Source organism: Indicator indicator, chromosome 17 (assembly GCF_027791375.1).
Source record: "Indicator indicator isolate 239-I01 chromosome 17, UM_Iind_1.1, whole genome shotgun sequence".
NCBI classification, from domain to species: Eukaryota; Metazoa; Chordata; class Aves; order Piciformes; family Indicatoridae; genus Indicator; species Indicator indicator.
In genome coordinates, this window is record NC_072026.1 from 9648539 (window position 1) to 9667494 (window position 18956).

At 39.4% G+C, this 18956-nt stretch overlaps 1 protein-coding gene across 1 annotated transcript in view; it reads right to left on the minus strand.

The window, feature by feature from the left end:
- Nucleotides 1-8299: 8299 nt before the first annotated feature.
- NRK (Nik related kinase) overlaps nucleotides 8300-18956 on the minus strand; it is a 97701-nt gene continuing 87044 nt past the window's right edge. Inside the window, exons 29-31 of the mRNA XM_054388446.1 lie at nucleotides 17582-17741; nucleotides 9134-9273; nucleotides 8300-8383 (exon numbers count right to left, since the gene is read on the minus strand). Of these exons, the coding sequence (XP_054244421.1) occupies nucleotides 8300-8383; nucleotides 9134-9273; nucleotides 17582-17741 (384 nt within the window). The remainder of the gene's footprint in view (nucleotides 8384-9133; nucleotides 9274-17581; nucleotides 17742-18956) is intronic.

Here is an 18956-nt window from a genome sequence, read left to right on the forward strand (position 1 = left end):
GAAAATTTCAAAGAAATCAGTCATTCATGATGGTTTTATTGAGGCTAGGTAAAATTTAAGCATGATGTCTTTTATTTTCCCCAGTTAAAACATGATCTGTTGTTGGCGTTTCCAATTAAAAAAAGGAACACAACCCAAACACATTTTTACTGAAGTTGTGCAGGATGAGATTTCACATTGCATACAAGCCTTACCTGGAGAGCTGTGGTGTAGACTTTTTTTTTAGATAGTAAATGAATCTGTAAGTATAATGAGGAAATCTGTGGACTGTTCCCAGCTTCTCTACTTTTGTCTATGCTCATGATGTGACTTGCAGAAGGCAGGTGGTGTATTTATAGCAAAGTTAATTGTTACATCTACAGCTGTTATCAGGATTTTTTTTGTTATTGTGAGTCACTGTGGTTCCAGTCATGACAACTATGAAGCTATAGGTTTTGTGAAATGATAACAGACTGATAGCAGAGTTAATACTTTCTAATTTTTGATAAATTGGTATGTATTGCAGGTGCAGATTAAAACCCCTCTTAGGAACTTGCTCCTGTTACCTTCTTTCTCACCAGCAGAGGTCTGGCTAACATATCAGTTTCGAAACTGGAAGGGTAGATCTCTTTTGCTGACAGTGCATCAACAGCTTGTTTTAATGACAGGTTTTGTTGGAGAGTTCCTCTAGATGTGATTTCCTTGCATACCTGAGCAGTGGGCTGGATGTGGTTGTATTAGAAACCTGGAGTTTTCAGAATGACTTGGAGAGTCAGTAATGAATGGTGATGAGCCATCAGCAGATGGCTGTATAAGAACCAGGAAAAGGGAGACAGCTGACTGTGTTGTGTGGAGCCTGTCCCGTTGGGGCATGCAAGAAGTTCATAGAAGACAATAGGATTTTTCATATACCTACAGTGAAGTGTGTTGAACTGTACCAGCGTCAAGCTCTGGTGAATCAATAGAGAGTCTCAAATTCTCAGACATAATTAGCAGCCAAGTATCTCTGATTTTATTTACAACACATTTTTAAGAAAACCAGCACTTATTCTCTGTAGTGGGCTGTGCTGAACAGGAAGATGTTAGTACCTTCTGTTAAACAGGGCATTTAATATGTCCTGGAAAAATGAAAGCCACAAAACAATCAAAAGTGATGCTCTGGATTTTAAAAATAAATAATAAATAAATGAACTAATGTGTGATTGTAAATGTTACTGTAAGCCACAGTTGTTTTCCACAAAGTATTTTGAGGACAAAAAATGGAAAAGCCTTTTTAAAAATATGCCACCATTATCTCTGAGGTGCTTTTGTTAAATGAACCTAGAAAATAACAGGAAGCGATTAAATAAAGCTAAAATAACATGTGATGTGAATACCCAGCAGACATCCTCTTGCCCTTTAATCAACTCCATGCACTTTGACAAGCACTTTGAGAAAGTGGTGGGCTATCAACAGCAGGAAAATCTCTCACACTTTTGTGGCTTGGAACCTTGTTTTATTGCACAGGTTTTAGAATCTGTGGAAGTCTTTTACATAGATTGCAGGTTTGCACGTTTCATTTAACTTAGATACTGGTGTCTAAACATGGGATTGAACTTCTAAACTAGCTTTTATGATGGTCTTAGAAGAAACAATTTCATTTCAGAGTTACTTAGTTTCCTGAAGCAAGCTACTTTTAAGCATAAGGTAAAATTAAAATGCAATGTGCATGTAGGTTTTTTTGCCTTTAGATGCAACATGGATAACAACTTCATCAGGGCAATTTTACTGTCAAATCACAGTAAGCTGGAAAGGTTCTTTGCTTGCTTATGTTGCATAAAATTTAGTGGCAGTCTCACTATTGCCTTTTGGCACTGATATGCTGGTTTTGTGTAGCACCTTACAGAATATACAAGCCAAAAAAAAAAAAAAAAAGAAAAAAAGAAGACTTATGTAGGGCTGGAATGGTGTGTGGAAGAGGAGGGGTCTAAGTTAGTTATGTATTAGCTTGATCCTGGCACTACCTTAAAGGGCAAGTTGAGACCTGGTCTTATCTGTTGACGTCAGAAAGTTGTTCGGAGTCCAGGCTGCACCTCCATCATAGTTTGCTCCTATGCTGGAAGCTTTATCAGATGAATCAGTGCATGGATGGATGCTCTTGTATCTCCAAGTAGGTTCAGTTTCTAGCAATCTGCAAGCTTCTGTTTTCTTAACAGTAATTTAATTGAACAACTCAGGATGGGGAACAGGAGAGAATCACAAGCAAGGATGGCCAGAGAAAGATTAATTTTATTTTCTAAGTTGAATTTTGTTTAGTAGTCACACAAATAAGTGCTATAGTTTGGCCTAATTTGCTTTTTTAGTCAATATTTGCCACAGAATATGTCTACGTTTAAGGGTGACTGCTCTTAATCGGTATACCACCGATTAAATAGATGTGCTGCCTACCTGCATGTCTTTATTGGGGATCTGGACAAGGGCATTGAGTCCATCATCAGTAAGTTTGCAGATGACACCAAGCTGGGGGCAGATGTTGATCTGTTAGAGGGTAGGAGGGCCCTGCAGAGGGACCTTGACAGGCTGGACAGATGGGCAGAGTCCAACGGTATGAGATTCAACACGTCCAAGTGCTGCGTTCTACACATTGTCCACAACAACCCCATGCAGTGCTACAGGCTGGGGACAGAGTGGCTGGAGAGCAGCCAGGCAGAAAGGGACCTGGGGGTACTGGTTGACAGTAGGCAGAACATGAGCCAGCAGTGTGCCCAGGTGGCCAAGAAGGCCAATGGCATCCTGGCCTGCATCAGGCATAGTGTGGCCAGCAGGAGCAGGGAAGTCATTCTGCCCTGTGCTCAGCACTGGTTAGGCCACACCTTGAGTGCTGTGTCCAGTTCTGGGCCCCTCGGTTCAAGAAAGATGTTGAGTTGCTTGAACACGTCCAGAGAAGGGCAACAAAGCTGGGGAGGGGTCTGGAGCACAACCCCTATGAGAAGCAGCTGAAGGAGCTAGAAAAGAAGAGGCTGACGGGAGACCTTATTGCCATCTACAACTACCTGAAGGGAGGTTGTAACCAGGAGGGGTTTGGTCTCTTCTCCTAAGCAACCAGCACCAGAACAAGAGGACACAGTCTCAAGCTGGGCCAGGGGAGGTTTAGGCTGGATGTTAGGAATAAATTCTTCACAGAAAGAGAGATAGGCCATTGGAATGGGCTGCCCAGTAAGGTGGTGGAGTCACTATCCCTGGAAGTGTTTAAAATAAGACTGGATGAGGCACTCAGTGCTATGGTTTAGTTGATTGGATGGTATTGGGTGATAGGTTGGGCTTGATGATCTTGAAGGCGTCTTTTCCAACCCGGTTAATTCTGTGATTCTGTGATGTCAGTCCTTGCCAACAAGTGAGGGGTAGGGGTGTAGATCTCAGTTGCTAGCAACACTTCTGACATTGTCAGTTTGCTCATCTGTCTGTTGTTTTTGTGATGGGAGAAGTTTGTTTCTGCCTTTGTGTAAAAACAAACATGGACAAGACAAATACTGCCTCTAGCATTTTTCTCGGAAACTGCCAAACCATCTTGGCCTACCTGTAGCTCTTTTCACATAGATGGGGCTGGATATGAGATTTCTCATGCTTGTTCTAGAAAATAATATTTTTTATTTCTTGATAAGCTTTTTCCACAACATTAATGACACCTCCCAATCCACTAATAATGCACATATGAATCACTGTACATTTTTTTTAATAGCAGAGTCATAGGTGCAGAACTGAATCATAGCGGAAGCAGGAAGCCAGAATTCTTGCTCTTCTCTGCTTACTACAGTTATTCTTGATGTTAAGAAGGTAAGTAAATACAAAGGAGGAAAAAATTTCCTGTCCAGCAGACAGAATTGCCTGATTTATTTCCTGTTGTGCTGGGGAGTGAAGCTCATTTGAAGTAACTGGTGTGGAATAATCCAGGTGTTCCTGAAGCTTTGAAATAACTTTTGGTGGAAAGCACAACAATGGCTTGCAAAATTAAGCTATCTACCCAATCAAGCAACCATGGTATCTTTAAACTTGTAATACAGATCCCATTCCATATGTCAAATGCTGGAAACAACATGCTTTGCTAGCTTCAAAGAGATGTAACATTGAGGACAGATACTCTTCATTTTAAAGAAATTTGCCTCATGCCCTCAGCCTTCCCAACTCCCAACACTGGCATAAATGGCAAATTTCCCAATTCTTATTCTCAAGTGGTACAGCTACAGTGTGCTATCATGCCTCACATTATGTGCAGCACGAAATTTTCTATGCAATAACAAAGACTGCATGAGCATACCTGAGAAAAAGTGAATTGGGCTAACCTGGCATTCAGGCTGATATGCAGGCACAAAAGTCAGCTCTTGCAGTGTCAATGACTGCAAGCTGTCATTTTGCTCTAGTTCCACTACCCTCATCCCACTGGGTATTTGTGTAAGGAGAAAGACAGAAGCACAGAAATTCACTTGTGAAGCTCATTAGCAGCACGCACAGCACAGCACCATCTGTCATCCTCACTAGCACTCTGTGGAGGCTGAACTCTCATGCTGTAACCTCAACATCTTCATCCACTGCAAAGAAATACACTCATTATGTCTCCATAGGCAGATGTAGTTGTTTCCCTAGGGACACTGACTGGGCTTAGAAAACAATAACAAAGTTTTCTATGATTTTTACAGTAGCTCACGTCAATATTACAGAATTTTACAAGCACAATACCAGTTTTGATTTTCAGAGTATTTTTTATTACTGTTTCAGTTGTACAATTTCAACATTAGGGAACAAAACATGAAGTACAGTACATAGCTTGTGTTGTTCCCAGGTTTTAAAGTCATGTGTCAAGGTTCAGGCTGCAGAACAGAGTTCAGCATTCCTAAAATGAAAGCAGGCACATACAATACTATCCTGCTGCTGTATTAGTGCAGTCTTGCTTGGCAAATATAACATTAGAAGCACCACCTGCCATTAGGATACTGCATGTACCAAAGGTTTACTGATGTGAATCCTTGCTGCTCTGCCCTTCTGCTCCTGTAGCAGTTCACATCAAAGAGACATCACTAGAAAAACACATTAAGTAATTCACTCCTGGTTTTAAAAGTTAGTGAAAGGGTACAGCTAGAGAAACACCTCACAAAATGAAACTATAAATCTGATACACGTTTTGCATAGTTAAATTTGCGTAAGGATAAGGTTGCGTCTCTAAATTTTTTTTTGTTCCAGCCTTTGAACTTCTGCTCTGAGCTGAAGAGCTACTTAGAACACACCCTCATTTACTGTTCAGACCACCTGGTCTGTCCAGATACCTTTCTTCAATTTCTTTGGTTACTTTCTTCTCCTTAACGTATCTTAACCTTTTAACATCTTTTTTATTCCTCTTACAGCAATACACTGCTCTAGACATCCATTCCCTTTCCTTTGTCTATTCCTATTTACATTCTTCATCTTTTTCCTTCAGTCACTTCCACTCTCTTCTGTTACTTTTCTCAACATCTCAGGGGCTCTTCCTCATCTTCAACCATTCTGATTTTCTCTTGATAAAGAGAAAATGCTACATTCTTCTTGTTGCATCCAGTTGCTATTGCTATTTGCAATACCACTTATAAAGCCTTTAAAAGCGCTCACATATTTACATATGAATGCAACCCCAATAAATCCAGTGGTTTTAAATGCAAAGTGACAGATGGAAATCTAACCCACCACTTTAAATCATAGCTGTAATGAAAAGAGAGCTAATAGAAGGAAGCAGAATAAAACCCTAACATCTCAGTGTGATAGTACACATTGCCTTAAGTTCCAACTCACTGTCATACTTTACTGTTGTAATAATAGTAAACAAGCTTGATCACATTGGCTTCTTTAATCTGTTGGTAGGGGTTGTTCTAAATTCCCCTTGTTCTCTGCTGAATTCGTTTTAACTAGTGCCTAGCATTTGCCTCCTACCTGTTGACACTGAAATGGGAGAAGGAAAAAAATTCACATGCATCCCATGTAATGCAGAGGCTGCTGAGGTAAGCACACTTTAAAAACATCCCAGGGCAGCCTGGATCACTGTTTATGGCTTGTGCAGCTTTGCAAGCAAGATGTGCACACCTACTAGGTGCAATATGAAAGGTGTTCTTTCTTCACAGTCTCTCAGACTTACTTTCAGCCAAAAGCAAGTGTGTTGTATTTCTGATTGTCTGCAAATTATTTTTTTGCCTGCAACTATTTTCCCCAGTTTCTGTTAGTTTTGGGTTTATTTGCTTTGGGTTTTATTTTTGTTATTTTGTTTTGTTAAACAAAACAAGCCCCGTGTTCAGAGGCATAGGGAGCCAAGCCATGTTTTGCTCCTTTGCCCCAACCCTGGCCTTGGCAGCAGGCAGGAACAATACTACAAACTGAGATCTGCTCTCACACAGCTCTGCTGGAGCACAGGATACCATTTGGATTTGAAGTCTGCACACAAGCTGATTACTTGCATACATTAAGAACCACTCTGAGTATTTAACTGCACATATTTTTTAGTATGGCCTTAGGCTTAATTTTCTGTAAGTTAAAACATTTAAAAGGAAAATACTTCATAAAAAACACTATACATTTTGAGATAAGCTAGTGCTCATGGAAAGTGCTAGGTTAACCACTTGGAAAGTGCAGTTCTCTACACAGCCAAAGAACACAGAAAGCAACAGGTGAGGTGCCAAGATGGGGAAGTGGGGGAGGGTAATTAGGCCCTAGTTTGATTCTCTACTGACATATACAAGGATTCCAGTTTGGGAGGTGATGGTTGCGATCTGAGCACCTATCAGTCACAGCATGACTGCTAGCAGTTACTTAACCTGCCATACTGTACAAACCAGCTACCACTTTTAACTTCATTTCTCCCCTTTTTAGTCAACTTTGAATCATCATCCTTGAGGTAGACGACCAGATATTACAACGCACTTTCCCTGCACCTTTCAATATCACATGTTTCAAGTAAAAAATATGTTTTCCAACACTGTAGTCAGCAATTTCATTTCTTCCTACAGTGTCATCCATACTGTATCATGTCTGGAATGAGTGTGTTTATGTAATTTGTATTACATTTGATGCTTAACATTTTCAAAGCACATCCAAAAGTCATCTAAATGAGGATTGCATTATACCCTACAATTAATCATAGTATATGTTTATATATAATATGTATCTATATAGTTTTATGGCCAAGTTACAAGCCCCTGAGAACAGAGTTTATGCAGAAACACTGGCACCAATAACTAGTGGATGCAGCTTTATTTAGATGTAATTAGCATAGGAAGCACCTGAAATTATTTATATTTTCTATTTATAATAGATTAACTCTTTGGATATTTTCTTAACTATATTAAGAATACATTTGTTAACCTTAACATCCATTGTGGAAAGATTGTATTTACACACAAATACATGAAGACTTGATGCTGAAAGAGCAAGAAGGGAAGAAGGTGCTTGATCCTGCACCCTTATATACATGGGTAGTGCCTTCCAATCAACTGATATGAGCATGGGTCCCATGTTTGAGTAAATGGTACACGTTCAGGTCCATAATGCTTTATGCAGATATGATTTTGACAAACTACTATTTAAACTGTTTTTACAAATACATTCTACAGTAACTGTGTCCTACAGGCTCAGGCATCCAGCCCTGAGAGAAACACGAAGTCTGTCCCCTGTGTTTTCTAAAACCTACCAGGTGGGACACATCTAGAAGTAGTTTTTGCACTCTGCAATGAAATCCACCTGTCTGCCTAGCACAGAATACGATTCCTCAAGCATCCCACTTTGTGTTAGGCCCCACCATGCCTTTTGCTGATTTTGCTGATTCTAGGACTTGGACAATTGAGTCTTGGTTAACAGTGAAAGCTTGCTTAAAGTGCAAAACAAGCCAAAACCCAATTCAAAAGAGATTCCCATTTGTCACCAAACTTGTTTGTGTTTTTATATCAACCTACAGATGTTGCTCTCTAAAAAAGAAAGACTTCAGTTCAAGATAACCACCTTACATCTTCTGTGAAAATGAAACTGAGGACTGAATTTTCAGAGTATAGGAGCTTCTTACATTGGCTACATTCTTCACTAAAGTTATCATCTCCAAACACTGTGAATACAATCTTGGTTTGCAACATATTTTAGAAGACAGACTTAGCATATTTTGCAATACTTTGACAGTAAAATGGAATTCTTTCCAGACTGAAAGAATATGAATTTTATAAGTTAATAATGACAACATTTTTGTAGGTAAAAAGTGCAAATTTGTGTATGTTATCTCCAAGCTTCTTACACTGCTACCTACAGGGAATTTTCAAAGCATCCTTCATTTTGATGTGATTTACCAGTTGAACAGTACATTTTGACCAAGAGTCATAAAGTATATTTGACTGCTGCCTCCTGACTGTACAGATGCAAAGAACACCTTGAAAGGGAGAAAAAAAACAAAAAAAGAGAGAGAGAAGAGAGAAAAAAAAAAGATATGTTACTCTCAGTTTACATATATGAGAATATTTTTACCCATACAGGAAATCCAAGAGAATGCCACAGTCCCAAATACAAGGATATACATAGACATCACAATTTAATCCCATGAGAAACTTTGAAGTGAAACACTACTTCTGCTACAAGCAGGATCTATTTTTTAGAGTATTTCTTTTCCTATTTGGAGACAACATTTTTAAATAATTAACCAATTTCAGGGCCCCAGTTTTCTAAATATGCCAATGGAACTAAGCAGGTTTCACAAAAGAGTTATGAAAAGGTGCTATACTTTATTATCCATACTCTGGTGCCTGCAGTATCTCAAATATTAGAGAGTGGTGAGGTTTTTCTCCATGATGGATGCCCTGAATTGCCTCTAACTTCAGTAGCCTGGGAGAGGCAGTCCTGTAGTTGGGCATTATCAGGGCTGACTCACTGGCCCTCCCACTACACCTGTGATATTCAAGTCTGGCCAGTTGGCAATGTCTGTGTTTGTTATCACTTCTGATTCCAATTGAGGCTGGAATATCCATAGTGAGGGCTTTGTGGGGTCAGGGACTGTATTTGCTTTGAATGGGAAAGTGTTACGAAGGTAAGAAAATACCAGTGTAAAAACAAAGTTTAAAAAATTAAATGGTCTTATAGCTATTATTCATTTTTTGCTAAATCCCTCCACTGTAGTCATCTGTACCTTGTCATTTCTTTCACATAGAAATTTTAATTTCTGTGCTTTCTTGTGCATAAATACTCCCTCCAGATTTCCTGTTTCAACGGAGCGTAGTTCAATCGCCTTTTCTCCCCAGCCCATGACCTGATTAGATTGAAGATAAGCTAAAGGGGAAAAAAAACAGAAGAAGGAAAAAAAGATTTGATACTATTTAACAGCTGAAAAACTGATTCTTGCCTCATTTTTGTCACTATGGATCTGAAGCATTTCTCTTTGGTAACAATATATTCCAAATTATTTGTATTTTAAGTTTACACAAAAAGCCTTGGAAACAGTAACCAAATTTCAGTTTCCCCTTCCGACTTCTTTTGTACTCTGGACATAAATCTTAAGTATGCTACTATTGTATATTTTAGAATCACAAAAGGTTAGAGGAAACCTCTGAAGGGCATCTTGCTTAACCTCTGCCCCCAAAGCACAGCCAAATTAGACAAGGTTACTGGGACCTTGTCCAGGCATGTTTTATTGGACATTTCACAATCTCTCTGCTGCAGTGCATCACTTCTTTCAAGGGTAAAAAACTTCCTAACACCTAATTGGAATTTCCCTTGGTACAATTTGTGCCCATTTTGCCTCTCATTCTTTCACTGTACATGTCCAAGAAAAGCCTTAACTCTGTCTTCTTTATACCCTCCCATTAGGAAGCTGAGTTTGTGTCTATTACAAAGTTCAGCTTAGTCTGAAAACTAATACTTCTGAATCTGAGACTATGGCACAATTAATTTGATGTCCTTAAGTACTGTCTTCCCATCGTGACTACATGCAGTATCTCCAAATCCCAAAGATGATTCTTCAGCACTGTGGAGGCTTACTCTGTTACTCTCTTTGAATTTAGAAAATAGATGACTAATCAGAACAGTGAAGAAGGAGTTAACACCACAGATTTCGAATTAGGCAGAGTTTCAGTGAAAGCCCTGATTAGTGCATGTATGGGCTTCCAAGGTAAAAACACATTCGTTATGCTCTATTGGTAGTCAATGCTCAGAAATTGTTCTTCTTGCTCAACTATGAACTGTTATTTCATTAGTCTGAGAATTTTTGTGCTCTGAAATGATGTAGAGGGAATGTGTGCATTTGACTGGGTTTTAGCTTCAGTGACTAGTGCTTGCCTGCCCTACATTATTAGTGTGAGCAATGTCTGTTCCATAAAACCTTCTGTAATATATATTCTGATATATTTTATAATATAATTCTGATATATTTTTTGCCTAAAAAGTAAGCTTTCAGTAGACACTGATACAAGAAGCAAGAGCCTACAATCCTGCCTTAGAAGGCTGAGAGAAATAAAGGCAACATGCCTGACTGACTGTCCTTCTAGCAGTTGTTAATTCAATATTAATTTGGAATCCTTGCTTTATAATTATCAGAACAAATGTATGGAAAGTATACTTCCCTGAAAATGTGTGGTTTGGCTACAATATTGTGATTCTTGATCCCTCAGAGTCTACAAATTTCTCCTAAATCTATTCAGTATACTTTGAGTTATTCTTTGTTCACACTGAAGGCTGCCACCGGAGCTGAGAGCAAGAAAATTCTATCCCATTATCCTAGTCATATGGAAAGAAGAAGAAACCATTCTGTTTGAGAAGAAAACAGCAGTGAGCAACATAAGTGGGAGAAGATATAGGGGGAAGGTATTTTCAACAATCAAACACCCCAAATCAATAAATTTTAAAATCTTTATGCTTCAGTTCCTAGGCTGTATGACAGGGCTCTGCCGCTGCAGGCTGTGAGGAAAACTGTTATTAACATTTGTGAATCACTGCAGTGGTGGCATGATGAGCACTGGGGCAGCACCCATGCAATGTGCTGCTGGTATCTGAAAAGGTAGGCCCAGACCGCACAAAGTGAAGAAGATAAAAATGATACAACACTCAGGTATTGCTATTTTTAGTAACAACAGACATATAAACCTTTTCAAACTTCACTTTTGAGCATGACAGAGACAGAAGCACACAGTAGATCGGGGGGTGGGGACGGTGAGTGCACATATATAAGCAGCATGAAAGCACTCTATGACCATGCTGTTTAGTGTAGGTCATACAGACCCAGCAACAAAGACCCAATCTACTGTTTTCCACTATCTTTTCCACCATGTGAAACCTGCACTGACGTTGTCAGTGTACTACATCTGTATCAGCTCAGGCAGATTTCAATTTGATAGCATCCTTGTAGCTCCCACTAACAGCTTAAAACAGCTCTGTTGCAACCTCTAGGTCATCCAAGATAGGAAGCCCTGGATGGCTGGGCAACTGAACTGCTACGTTCAGAGGAGACTTGACCTTCAGGCAGCATTACAGTAGGAACATAATAAAACAGATGTACCAAGTTCAGCCAGTGATGCTCTGCTAGCTGACCAATAACACTGAGAACTTGTCAACTAACACTGGCAAATTTCAGTTGAAGTACAAGTAGCACAGTAGAACCAAAAAGTTCTTTCTCAGACTGCATACTTAGGAATAGTTATTTGGAGTCCACTTTCCACCTCAACAAGCTTTAGCTAGCAACTTACAAGGGTGTTTATACTGCTGACAATCTAAATCTGTACTGGTTCTAGCAACCCTAGGCTTAGACCACCTCTCTGGTCCTGACAGTAGCTCAGCAGAAAAGGCACATACTGACTCAGACTGATGTGGTAATATTGCTTAATGTACTGGAACAAAGTTAGTCAGAGCTACCTGAAGCTCTCCTGCCTCACTCAGACTACTGCATATCTTAAAAGACCTATAGCTGTGCATGAGCTAACACCAGCATAACTCCCTGGCCACCAAAGAATATATGCCAGAAAGTCAGCACTGCCAAGTGAGCTCAAAATCAGTTTCTTGGCATCATGAAAGCATTAGCAGTGCTCCAAACCTGGGGCAAGACTTGGCATTCCTGTTTACACTGAGTATTAACATGAAATTGAACAGAACCTCCATTCACAGAAGTGACTGCTCCAAAGGAAATGCTTGAGGGAGATAAAAAAGGTGAAAGAAATTACTGAGCCATATTGGATCCACTGAGTGTCACTGTCACAAGCTAATGATCTCAGTAGCATACTCACAGTTTGAATAAGGCAAGTGCACTTGGTACCACAGAACCCAGGTACTGCTACAGTCTCTCTTTCTTAACCTTTCTTTTCTTTTTTAAACTCTTTCTCTTCAAAAATCCCTCTTCTGATCTCATATACTGAATTTGTCTCAATGCCCTAAACAGTTATTCCCAACTGACCCCTGCATGAGAGCAGAATCAGGCCAGCTTTTAGCAAAGTATCATAAAGTTGGGATTTTCTGATTAGTGTTACAGAAATAGGGCAGGAAAGGACCTTAATGCACCTCTCTTCTATCCATATCTCTGTGCCACATCAGTATCACTTCTGACAAGTTGTTTGTCTAACTTGACCTTAAGACCTCTAGTGATGAAGACTCCAAAAATTCCCCAGGCAACTGATTCTAGATAAACCAAGAAGCTCAAAATGAACAAATGGAACATGAATTCAGAGTCTGACCCACTTTTGTGTGCCTGAGTCATGCTAGCAAACTCCATTTCATAAAGAGAGTGTACTCTGCTTTACTGAATTCCTTTTTGGAGACAGTATATGCATAGATGAAATTGAATGAATTTTGCTTCTGTATACATGTTCAAGACATTTGCTTCAAGGCAAGTCTGCAGCTGAGCACAAACATTAAACAGAGAATAGCCAGTGATGACTATGCTGACAGAAGCAGCTACCAGCTATTAAAGGCCATACAGACCTTGAGTACACTTCTCTTTGGCCCTTCAGTCAAGCCCAGTATGCTCTATGAAACCACAACTTTTATTGGTTCCTTGCTCTCTGGAGAAAGTGCATATTGAGTCATTTATTCTTAGACGTGTGGAAGAGAGACATACATCTTGAAGACTGCAAATGGAAATAACTCACAGATACCAGCAGTGTCCTTGTGATGGAGCAAAGCTTGTTCCCACTGAAAAGCAGCCTTCAACTCTCAAATGATGCTCCTGATCACTGCTTAGGGACTGATCAGCTGCTTGCATGTATTTGACTGTAGTCCATGCTATAAAACTTACAACTTTGGATAGGAAAGTGAAGGAGGAGTCAGTAACTTCTCTTGTGCAATTCTGTTAATTTTACCGCTATTATTTCTGTTTTCTGGCTATTTTACTTCCTCCAATCACAGCTGCAGAAAGCTTTTAGTAAGTGAGAGAGGCTAGGAAAAAAAAAAAATCAAGAAAGAAAACAACCTAAGGCTGAATAAAGTCACAAATGGACAAATTAAGAAATTTGCCACAGAAGGCAGGTGTTCTTTTCCTGTAGGTTTTGGTTAGATAGCCTTTTGTCCAGTGCAAACACATATAATACCCTAACTGCTCCAAGCAAGCTAGGAATAAATTTTATGACTAAATCTTTTCTTCTGAACAGTTCAATTTCTCTGCAGCTCTGTTTCAAAGCTTCTCTGCTGTCAATGGTTGTTCACTCCTTTGTAGTTTTCCAGAACAAATAACCCATCCCAGAAATGTATCTGGGGTGAAAATTTGCTTGTTTGAATGCTTTTTGCAGCTTCCTGGGGCAAAAAAAAAAGCGCACAGGAGATCTGACCAGCAAAACTCATTTGGGTACATGCAGGCATTTTCTGCGCATGAGCTGGAGGGCAGCTGTTTCAAGAACTGGTGAGCATGCTGCTAGAGGACCGAGGCAGTAATTCAACCACCTTTTGGTAACGCTGCCTGATTCTCTACATAACATCCCTTTTGCTTCTACTGTGTATACAGCACAGGAAATAAGGACTTCTATTGATTCCCCACTCTGGGAATATCCAGTTTTGTGCCAACCCACTCAGACTACATACTGTAAATAATTCATTAGTCACACAAAAGGACAAAAGTGCTCCCAAATCTTATTAACTTGATGTTTCTTAAACCCCTTTTTAATCCTGTCTTATAGAAAGAAAATATTACAGCTATATTTGTATATAGCCCTACATATGTGAAATACCTTTCAGATTAAATATAGATTGAGTACTTCTACAATTTTAATTTCCCATAGGATTGAAGTTTCCTTTCTCCAATTTCTTATTAACAGATTGGTCACAGAGGTCCCAACTTAAGGACTATGAGAGCAAGCTATATTTAGATTCCCTGCCCTAAATCCATCAGTTATAACACAAACTATTTTTTTTGGTAGTCAAGACATTCTCACCAACTACAAAAGTTCTTTCAAAGTAATTGTTTAAGAAATCAATAAACAAGCAAAGTAACAAGATAGTAGCCTAGGTTAACACAAGACCTTTCTATCTCTAAAATGCAGAGAGTGAAAAATCTGAGACTTTAGGAGTTCTGAAACGGATCTGGAAATTCTAGGAGAATGGGCTGTCTTTATGAAACTCTCAAGGCTCCCTAAGTATGGCCATGGAGATAACAGTTATTCATGCTGCTCTTGTAATAGTTAATATTTATGTCTGGAGCCAGGAATTTCAAATGACCAAGAAAATTAATAGGAGCTAGTGGGAAACAATAATTAAAAGAGTTAACAGAGCTCTTGTTTAAAGTTTGAGTTGTGTGGTGAGTCATAGGTTAGGATCCTAAATTTGGTTTTAATGGAAATGTGATGGCAATCAGAAATCAAATTAATCTTGAATTTGACTGACAATTTCTATTACAAAGTCTATTTCTGAGATATCAGAAGTGCTGCAGCAACAGTAGAAAAGCAAGGGTTCTCAAGCTAACATTAGAAAATTGTCAAACAACTGAAAGGGGTTGTTTGGAGACTGCTTCTCTTCAGAAGCACAAACAACGGAAGAGATGTGGAGGCAGACAGCTTTCCTTCCAGAGAAAGCCAGGAGTCTTGCTTGCTGAGCACTCTGAGAAGCTCTACAAAGAGCTCACTGTTTATTCAGCACTCCAAACTGTTTCATTTAACTCACAATCTGCTTCCTCAGCAAGATGTTTCATTATACCTGCCCTAGCTGCCTGTCCCTGAATGGGCACCACCTTCCCATCTGGTGGTGCTTATTTCTTTATACTGACTACACAGAAAATGCAAACTATTCTCATAGGAAAGACTCCTAACTTCCATATAGTAAAATTCACCAGACAGGATGCCACCCTCAGAATCACCTTCTCCATCCTCTTCCTAATTAACTGCCCCAAAACACCGTAACAAAAATGCTTGGGCAATATCATACTGATAACCTGCCATGCAAATGATTATCACAGAGGTGTGCTGAAGAACAGGAGAAACAGCTTCATGAGCACATGGAGAGGCAAACGTCCAAATGGCATTCCTTCTATTGAGATGTAATTGACCTTGGGAAACTGAGAATATCATGCCTGGCCACATGTATACTATACTGAAGGATATTTAAATTCAAGTAATTAACTGGCACAAAAGATCACATATTCAGCTGGTCCAAGGTGATGAAAGCTTTACTCACTTCATTGCCAGCTGGGTAGTGTGCACAAAAATTTTTACTGAAATTAAGGCAGTGTGATTTCCAGGCTACAAGAATGCCTTACAAAGCTGTCTCTCTCATCCGTGGGCTTGATAATTCAGTATTTTCAGCAACATTAGTAAAAAAAGACTTAAGCTATCTCTGGTCCATTTCTGAGACATTCCTGTAAATTTTATCCTGATTAAGTGAAAAAGCTTTGAGAGCAATCAGTGCCCAGTGACACAAATTGCTTATTTCCAAGCAGAGTCACAGATCTATGTGACTTGCAATTATCCCTTTTTCTAAAGAAGGATGTAAGAAAGCCCTTTGTTCCTTGTATATCATCCATCTTTGGAGCACAGCATCTAAGAACACTGACACTTTAGGACACAGTGTATAAGAAGAATAATACAGCTAGAGAAGACTAATAGTTACAAATAACATCCATGGTTTTAAAAATATTAAACATGAAATTAGGGTTTATCTCTGGCAGGACACTTATATAAATGCATCTGATTCTAAAATTGTTTCTTTTCAAAGCAGGAAAAAAAGTTCTAACCAATGAAGTATATGTGGGAAAACAAAGGAAAGTTTAAATCTTCATGAAAATCACGTGAACACCATGAGGGTTTTGCAGTTTGAAGGAAATGTTCATGTTAAGTAAGCTTGCTACTTTTAGTAAAGCCTAAGGAAGCAGGTCCCATAATGACATGCTTCTTGAAAGCTGCTGTCTCCTTCAGAGAGCATTCATCAATGCAGCTTTCTATTACATTCAGTATTTCTCATTAGAGCTCTTCTTACCATGGCTGAGCAATTGCTTTTTGATTATTGATCATTCTGATGGTGTTTCTAACATGAATTCAGAGGGGATGTAAAATTTCAACATATCAAAGACCATTAGATATTCCTATGAAAAATGGAGAATTGACTTGATACATTTTAATTATGCCCTGTAGCTCTGAACATGGGCTGAAAATTGGAGACAGGGCTATTATTCAGTGAAGAGAAGGAAACACTGTAGAGTTAGCTCGTAACCTTACACCTGTTTTTTTAATCTGAAGCAGTCTTGTTGCTGAATTTGATTGAAACAGTGCAAAAATAAGTTGTCTTGTAGCTAATTGTGTTTCAGAGGCGGCTTCTTGTTGAAAACCCTCTACAAATGTCAAAGCTGGCATTTGCCAAAGGCAGTTATTCTACTGATTTTAATGGACTTTTCTTCAAACTACCCAGCCAGAAGTGAAAGGAGAAAGGTGAACATCCTAAATTTTTCACTCTGGCATCCAGTTTTGGCCAAGCTAATAATAGGCTTTCCTATAGTCTAAGTATCTTGGGCTTTTATTTTTTAAGAGGACTAAGCCAGAAAATACCTTGAAAGCAACTTATAACAAACCCCAAAATCTGCCTTTGTTGTTCTTGGTTTGCCCTACACTCTGAAGTCTTCTGCGGAAGGTGAAACCAACAGCTGTCCTGGTTATGATACAATCAGAAACTCTTCTTGCAAAGCCAACTGCAAGCATGGAGAGACTGATTATTAGAAATACCCTGGGCTGGCAATTTGAAGTGATACAGGTAAGGGCCCATTTGACAGCAGTTACAAACCTCTCCTCTAACTGACCCCTCCATAACTGTGAATGTTGAGATAAAATGCTAAGGGCTATGAACAATCAAAGCAGGAAATGGGCACCTTTTTTTCCTCTCTGCAGTTCATGTAATTCTCTCTGTGAGAACTGCTGGTAAGCTGCATATGTTTGGCTGTATAGTCAATAAACAGTGATGCTGCAATAAGTGTGACAAGAAAGCAAACTGTGATCGAAACAGAAGACCCTGTTGCAATCCTTGGCTGTCTTAACACAAACACATGCCAACCTGTTTACTGTTTACACATCTGGTTTGCTCAGAGGTTGCTTTATGTGCCATCCAACCCCTTCCATACGGATACAAAGAAGTCAGGTTTCATGCAGCAGAATCTTGCATTTAATGAAATGCCATTTTTCATACATACCTACGGATGCTGGCATTTCTCCCCACTGTAAAACAGTCTCCTTTGTGAAGTGCCCATATATATCAATGTAGATGCCTTCATCTTCATAGGTGAGCAAAAGCTCCATTCCGCTGGTGTTTGGGAGGATGATAATGGCATGTGGGCGAATAGTCCCCTGGATCTAGAAACATATTTTATTAAGATTTATAGCAGAAAATGGACTGCAATTTTAGTGGCTACATCAATCTAACTAGCTTGACAGAGCAATAAAAACAGCTAGCTCATGGCTCATGGAAAGTGAAAGAAATGCCTGTTTTCAGAAAGGCTGTATAGTTTGCTAGCTAACCTCTGAAACAGGCTTTCTCCCCTCCTCCCCAGTGTGAATGTGACAGTAGGCTTGCAAACAAATCAACATCCATATTTCACTTTACATTTACCAGTAGTAATTGGTATGAAGAAGCCATGGAGCCACTGAGACACAATAATATTTACTTACTTACTCACAAAACGCTCGCATTATATAACTAGAAGAAAAGTGAAATAAATTTGAATTCACAATTATTTCAGAAGATGGAGGAAGGACAAAAGCTTTCAGGAAATCAGTGCTTTCACTTTCCATGATGTTTCTCTATCCCCCAACTCACAAGCTAAAACCTGTAAATTTAACAATATTTACTGCAAGTTCAGAAGTTCCCTGGACCTTTCGAATATGAGCCAATCTCTGTCCTTCCCTTCCCACAGCCTTTACTAAACAAGTTCCCCATTTAGATGCTGTTCAGCACACACTTTCTGCATGCCACAGGAACAGTGCATTTCACGCACACAAATTATTTTAACAGCTGTTCAATGCACCAGAATCTCTCCCAGAAGCCAACATATCCCAAGTGAAAAAAGTCTAAGTATACAACCATGAAGGTGGGGTTTTATGAAAGCATTTTTGTAAGAAGAAGAGGACAGCCTTAGAAAAAAAAAAAAAACACCAAAACATTTCCTTGTTTAAATCACTACTCAAAACAGGATGTTAAATAGTAAATGACACCACTGCAATTAATATTTGTATAGGAAGCCCATGACTGGAGGTTTACATCATTTTCACAAGCCAGCAGCACATACATTTACGCACACCGTAAGGGCACAATGAACAGTAAAAGAAGCACTGAAGCTGTACTTGCCCAACTGAACACACTCAGGCCAACCACTTGACTCCGTGCCTCCGCAACAACTATCCGCAACACTAGAACAGGTATCCAGAGCCGCAGAGCAATTTTAATGCGTTGCCTTGGTACTCGCATGAGCGATCGAAGCAGGTAAGAGATGAAGAAAGAGGTGGGGAACCAGGAAAAGAGGCTACCAGAAAGCAAGAGTATCTAAAGTCAGCCTGTTAAAGTCTAGTCCG